Source organism: Xiphophorus couchianus, chromosome 4 (assembly GCF_001444195.1).
Source record: "Xiphophorus couchianus chromosome 4, X_couchianus-1.0, whole genome shotgun sequence".
NCBI classification, from domain to species: domain Eukaryota; kingdom Metazoa; phylum Chordata; class Actinopteri; order Cyprinodontiformes; family Poeciliidae; genus Xiphophorus; species Xiphophorus couchianus.
Window position 1 is genome coordinate 20,851,596 of NC_040231.1, and position 7,164 is coordinate 20,858,759.

Below are 7,164 nucleotides of genomic sequence, written 5' to 3' on the forward strand. Positions count from 1 at the left end.
AATTTAATGTTTTACATTTGTCTTTTGAAGATCATTTTTCAGTACTTTACAGTTTTTTTTCCCACTGTTAAGACATTTCATTCTAGTTGTCTATTATATTTACTTCAGCATTTCCTGGTATTTTTAGTCTTGTTCCTTTCATTCTGATCTCTGTGAAGCATATTGTATAAGGTATGTAAGGATTCTGCATATGTAGAGCTGGTTGAGTGAAGCTTTTCACTAGACTATTTTGAAATCATTGAATAAAAAAACTTAGACAAAACATGTCATTTATCTCGCATAAAAGCAGCAGACCAGCTGGGGACAACATTTGTACTGAAGACAAACAACACTCAAGAACTGTCGGAATCTTTTACAGCAAGACATGTGTTTACAGATGTTGCTCCAAACACAATGACAAACAGCTGGGATGAAAGCATACAAAGTGCTGCAGAGACTGTAATGTATTAACAAAGGTGAAAAAACTAACGAAGTGTCGCTATCAGGCTTGTTTATATCTCTCCAGGACAGAAAGGCAGTGAAGAGGGGTGTTAGGAAAAACATCTTCATGATCTTCTTCCTTACAAGAAGGATGGAAATCATTTTTACGATAAGTTCATCCTTTCTGCCACTGTTGCAGATGTCTCCGTTAGCAAAGATACCGACTGTATTCATAGCTGATATGTTGCAGAGGTCTGTGACATGGCGTTATAAATGAAAGTGTTGTTGAAGGGCACAAATTGGTGGCTGATGATCTTGATTGCCTCCTGAGCAGCTGATCCTATACAGAACAATGACAAAATATGTTAGCTGACATCACAGAGGAGTTCAACTATATTGGTTATAGGGATATGATTTGTAAATGCTTTGGGGAAGAATTTACCTCCTAAGAATGCGGAAACTGTGTGTGGCTCCGCTGCACCGTATCGACAACTGCAGGGGTTAAATTATGACTAATTAGTGTCAGCTCAGACAGCTACTTTGAGCAGCCAGTCAAGCAGTGATTAGCACTTACAACTCATGAATGTAGTCATCTTTTATGTTGACATTGAGGTTGTACTCTTGCAGCAGGCTGTTCACACACAGCTTCAACTTGCTGATGTCTTCCTCCACCTGGTAGTTATACACTCCTTTCATAAGGAAAAAATAAAACAAAACATAGAAATGAAAAAGGAGACAAAATGTTGTAACGTTTCAAAAATAGAAAAATGAATACGTTTCATACCTGGGTAGCGAGAGTGCAGCTGATAGAAGCGATCAACAGCGCGAAGCATGAGGTAGAAGACCATCTCGCTGTCTGGACTGTCCATGCAAGAAGCTGAGAAAAGATTTTGATATTTACAATCATTTACTTTCACTTTACTAGTGAAGAAAAAGGTTCAAGAAACAGCTTCAACACAAACTATATAAACAATACATTTCTCTCAGACTTACTTATTTCATCCTTATTTACTGAATCCACGTGATATTCTTCAGCCAAAGACCGGCAGCACACAACACGAAGGAAGGCTGCATTTTTACCTACGCACCAAAAACAAATGCCTCCAGTTAGAAAACTATGTTTCCTGCAGGTGCAGCAGTCACAACTAAACTATTTTGACTGATCTGGACTCAATTGAGTGCAGATAATTTCAGATAACCAGAAAGAGCTAACGCGACAAAAAGACATCAAGTAAATTGCAAAAGAAACTGATCAGAATTAAAAAAAAATTTTTTTTAAATGTTCTCAGTGCGACTGTTAACTGTAAAGAATATTATTAGTACCATAATTGGATCTACTAAAGTTGCTGAAGGCTGCATTAATATGAGCAGAGAAAATATACTTTATTTCAAATGCTGAGTACAGAGTACTTACAGAACAGCTTGATGTCTCTTTCAGAAATGCTCTCTGCTGGCTGTTAAAAAAGAGGGAAAAAACAGCAGCCAACAATGTTTTGTCCCAAATGAAGCAAATATTTTAAAATAAAATATGATCCACATAAATTGAAATTGTGACTAAGACTGTTTGGATTAATATATAAGGCTTACACATGTATTTGACACATGAAGATAACTGTTTAGTTAAGTACTTGCAGGAAACATGTTCCTACACAACATTTCTGATGTACCAATAGTTAGCATTTGATAAAAGGAACAGCATAAAGATTATTGAAACCTTCACAGACACGCTAATGCATGTCCATTTGTTTTAATCCTTAAGGTTAAACACAATAATCCTGCACAGTTTGGACTTATGACTGACCTTTCCAACAGACTGTAGTAGACTTTCAACATGCTTAGCAACAGCTGCTGAATCCTGCAGGGCCTTTTCCCTGTAACTGAGGTAAAATAAACAAAATAAAATAAATTAAAGTTTAGCCACTTTTCAAAACTTGAGTCATGATCAGTAAGTCCTTTCTCACAGCTGGAGTCCAAATGTTCCACAACTTACATGTTTTGGAGATTGATAAACTTCTGAGAGTCTGCTATCATGTCTGGGATGGTGCCTCGTACAGGAAGGTTTCCACTGCCTTCACTGTGAACAAACTCTTTCACAGCTCGCAGCATCACCCAGAAGGATGGAGACTAAACACACAGGAAGAAACAAATTAAAATGCAGATCAGTTGTAATGTAAACATATATTTGTTGTGCCCTTTAACAATGCTTGCATTTACAGAGATACAAACAAACAAACAAACAAAAACAAAACCTGTGCTGTGATGTTACATTGTCCACTACTGAAGAGATCTTCAACAGCACTTGGAATCTGCAGAAACCAGAGATACTATGAAATAAAGTAGATCCAATTACCGATTGGATCTACTAAATAGAAGAAAATAGAATAGAAGAAATAGAAGGATCTGACACCTTTGTTGGATTTAACGCAGTGTTGACATTCTTAATAGCTTCATCGAAGTTTTCTTCATCTTCTGGAACACCGTTCAGATTCTTCAAGATCCCTAAAATGTGAACAAAAATAAATAAAGAATAAATCTTATTAAACAAGTATAAATCTCAGTCAGTTGACTAACAGGCAACAAAAACAATCCAGGGGTCCGCAGATACCTTCCCGAATCATTTGTCTGAAGGATTCCTTCTCCTTGTAATTTTTTGGTGGCTGACCATCATGCTGCAACCACAAACACCACAAGCGTATCAGACAAAATAAAGACTGAGCCTCCAGGAAAAGATAACAGAACCAAGTTCCACACCTCACTGAGCCATCGATCCAGATATTTAGCTACAATGATAATCCATGGGGTGTGACTGTGATCCTACAAATAAAACAGAGAGAAAAGGGGCAATTGATGGTTATAAAAAGAACAAAAATAACTTAAAGGGCTCTTAATATGAAAGCTAACTTCAAATCAACACCTTCTTTTCCATGCTTGTGAGGTCATAGGAGTTTATGTGGTTCTTAAACTCATCAAAAGGTTGATCTAATCTGAGATCCTCCAATGCGTTGTCTGGATGAGATTCAATGACTAAAAAGAGAGGCAGCAAAGTCATAGTTTATAAATACAGAAGCAAATTAACTACACACATGATCATGTATATGTGCACAAGTAAGATGTTAATGTAGCATCATTAATCAAAATATTCTTATTGATTGTTAATGTGACATAACAGAAAGTTCTAAGATAACGAACCCAGTCTCTTACCTGTGTGCTCCTGCACTACTAGCCTCATGTAGCCTATCAGGCCATAGGTTTTACAAACTAGATAAGGTACAGAGGCACTCCACAGAACTGAGCCGAGCCTTAAACATGTGCTGTTGATGGGTTAGAAACAGAGATAGATAGAGAAAGAGAGAGAGAGAGAAAGAGAGAGAGAGAGAGAGAGAGAGAAAATGAGAGTTGGAAGACAGGCAAAAAACAAAAAAAACATGCCACTCAGGCTCTTTTGCCCAACTAGCTGGATAACATCTTTTACCTTTCTGGCAACTGGACTCCAATGACTATTGTAAATCTGTGAAAAAACTCCGGATCATTGTCCAGAAGCTTGTCTGGGCTCTGTAGGAATAGAAAACCCAAGCAAGAGTAATATATTATTATATATACACAGCATATTTTTAAATCTTTTATCATAATCTTGCTCTTTCGTCCATGTAAAAATATTCTTCCAAAACATGTCTGCAGTTTTGCAACATCAACAATCTAAATACATTGTTCCTTTCCGAATTTCACATTTTAAGTTTTTGGAAGTTGTCAAAATGAAAGGAATTCAAACCTCCTCGACAAAGTTTCCCGACACGTCGCTGTTCAACTCTTGTAGTAGCTCGGTGGCAGCTTGTGCTCTATTCTGCAACACCAAAACACCACTCAGCGTCAAACTTCACTTAATTTTTCCCCATTAACCATAACATTACGACCTGACGCATAAGCATGAATACGTGCAGAGATACACAGACAATTTGTAGAAACTGTGACAACAAGAACTTCAATCGGAAAAATTCCATGTATGCCAACCTTTCCAATGCTGTTGCTGCTAAGGAAAAAGCTGCAAGACAAAATAACAAAGATAGTTATTTAAACTGTATCTGTAATTAGACATTTCAGCTCAGCTGTTAATAATAATAAACTCTTACTTATTTCCTACATCTTCCCCAGCAACTGTATGTCCATCTACAATGGTGAAAGCTCCAATCCCTGTCAAACATATAATTTCACCCAATCAGACAACTGTTTTTGTCTCCATTAGCAGCACCCATCACAAACATAATCTGCTTACCTGGTAGCACCAAATTCTTCAGGATCTCCGTTCCAGTGGCTGTGGCATTGATGAGACATACATGAGCGTTCTCCAGAGCTTCCTGTCCATGGTCACCCCACAGACTGATGGTGGAAAACACAACAAGGACATGTGATTTCATTTTACTGAATAACACCAATCATGTCCAGCCGATACACCTTGCAAAAACAACTGTGACATCATCTCTTATTCTATTCATATTTATTTTAAGCCATTAGATCAGTATTTGGAGGTTGGAACGCGGAAACAAATGGTAGAAGAAATGCTGTTTCCTCTGATTGAAACCAAAGTCAAAACCGATATTTATCCCATTAATCTTAAAGCAAAGCAAGCTAATGCTAACGCGGGACCTCAGCTTGTCTAACTACGTGTTCTGATACCTCCGAGAATAACTATCCATGACATGTACCTACACAAAGCCCTGTTTCTTAGTAAATACCAAGAAGCTTATAAAACTTACCGCAGCTGTCTGTCGTATTTTTGCTCTTTGGAGCCTTTGGTGGCTGCCATGATAGCTTTAAAATGACTTACGTTGATGGCTCTAGTTTTACTTCCGCGACGTCAGATTCGACACGAATGTGGCGGAGCGATGATCCGCTTGCGCACTTTCGACAAAAGAAATACTGGAAATAACTTTAGAAATAATTCATTTATATTTTTATAGATATATATATATATATATATATATATATATATATATATATATATATATATATATATATATATATATATATATATTTATTTATTTTGGAATGTATTTTATTTTAACTTGGGTTAGGTGAAGGTTGAAAGACGAGTACATGTTGTGGAAAGCATCAAATCCTAGACAAATAAATATTGCACAAAAGTGTATAAAATATGCTTTATAAAATTCTGTGCGATTTTGTGGTGAATCCAGGGACGTTTTAAAGCTTAGGGTTTTTTTTTTTAACAATTAGGTGGCCAATATGTCCAACTTCCTACTCGATTCTGATTATATTTTAACTTCTTTTCTTTCCCTCCTACATTTTGAATGAAATACCAACTGGTACACATGCGTTTATACGTACGGAGCCCTCTAGGGAACATGGGCATTTTTTTTTCTTTTGCGTTCCCTCGCAATACTGTACTGATTAGTTATATGGGATAATTGAATACTGTAAACCTTTCTTACGGTGGCCGCCGTACTTTCTGCTTTAATACACGATTATGTGAGGTTTTTCATGAATGTTAATATCTCTTTGTGAAATATCTGAAGTTTTATATCTTTCTTTAGGATAGAAAGGCACCACAAACCTATGATATAAACAGAAACTTTCCGTAAGTAGGAAAGAAATAAGAACAAATACATCCTAATTTGGACTATTTCTGAGTTATTATCGCGGGGTAATAAGTTATCTGACAGTTTTAATTGTGTCTTTGTTGTGCTGGTTGACTGAATGGTTTCAAGGGCCGTTTTCATGTTCAGTTCCATCTCAACCTTAGCAGACATAAACATGCAGTGAATAAATCGACTTTTAATCAGTTTTTTTGCACTAAAGACTTAATAATAATAAACACGTTTTATTATTAAAAACAGGACAAACTAATTATGGTAAAGGGCCGCAATAGGTTAACTCGGGGAATCTCATCTGTCCAAACTCCAAACCATTTCTTTGTTATGTCAGAATTATGGATTTAATCCATTTTGATTATCATGCTCCAAACTTTGCAAAGACTGACCACCCCGCTCATCCGTTTCCTCATACACACAAAGCCAGCAGTCCAGTAACCTTCCCATTCATCCTTGATGACAGCCACGCCCACATCGACACACCCACCACCCAAGTGTCAAAGTCGCGTGCTCCTGTCATATCAATAATTACTTATTTCATTCATGTGGCTCTTACAGAGCCTCAGTTATTAAAACTTATTATTATTAACTGTTTGACCACCGTAAGAAAGGCTTATAGTATTCAATTATGCCGCATAACTGATCGGGATCAGTACAGTATTGCAAGGGAACGCAAAAGTTTTGCGAGGGAACGCAAAAGAAAAAAAAAATTCCCATGTCCCCTAGAGGGCTCCGTACTGTAGTTTAAAGTTTTGATGTAATTACTGTAGATTTTTTTCAGTTTGATAACTGTCTTTTCCTTTCAATTAAAATGTCTTGCATTTTGTTCGAAAATATATTTTAATTCAACGTGAGAATATTTAAAATAGGGAAATTGACAAATGAAAGTGGTCTAACATTTTAACTTGACAAAAAGTAACATCTTAATAATAGGCATTGATTTCGGGTCAGAATTTAAATAGCCTATATGGCGCAAATGCATTGATAGAAAATTGGTTTGATGTACGATTTTCAAAAGATTGCAATATTTACTTCATAATACCAACTGCTTCAAAGATGACAACTTTTGTAAAGGGTCCCTTCATGGGCCCTGGATGTGTTGAGCAATTCGAACTTCGCTATATGCTGACAAGTAATTGAT

At 36.6% G+C, this 7,164-nt stretch overlaps 1 protein-coding gene across 1 annotated transcript; it reads right to left on the reverse strand.

Moving 5' to 3' along the window:
- Positions 1–337: 337 nt before the first annotated feature.
- nae1 (nedd8 activating enzyme E1 subunit 1) lies at positions 338–5,303 on the reverse strand. Its single transcript, XM_028016019.1, has 20 exons — positions 5,172–5,303; positions 4,691–4,794; positions 4,548–4,608; positions 4,429–4,459; positions 4,190–4,261; positions 3,893–3,972; positions 3,622–3,731; positions 3,335–3,444; positions 3,172–3,234; positions 3,026–3,089; positions 2,828–2,919; positions 2,670–2,726; positions 2,411–2,544; positions 2,222–2,297; positions 1,835–1,874; positions 1,414–1,500; positions 1,205–1,297; positions 995–1,109; positions 863–912; positions 338–760 (listed from the first exon to the last, which is right to left on the reverse strand). The coding sequence occupies exons 1-20, from the start codon at positions 5,219–5,221 to the stop codon at positions 651–653; spliced, it is 1,599 nt and encodes a 532-aa protein (XP_027871820.1). The 5' UTR covers positions 5,222–5,303; the 3' UTR covers positions 338–650.
- Positions 5,304–7,164: the final 1,861 nt, after the last annotated feature.

Excerpts from the sequence above, each read along its gene's own strand:
- nae1 (XM_028016019.1), bottom strand. The coding sequence starts at position 5,221 with ATGGCAGCCACCAAAGGCTCCAAAGAGCAAAAATACGACAGACAGCTG. Across the intron at positions 4,262-4,428 it reads GCAGCAACAGCATTGGAAAG|AATAGAGCACAAGCTGCCAC; the intron begins GTTGGCATACAT and ends TTGGTGTTGCAG. Across the intron at positions 2,545-2,669 it reads AATGTAACATCACAGCACAG|TCTCCATCCTTCTGGGTGAT; the intron begins GTTTTGTTTTTG and ends CTGTGTGTTTAG.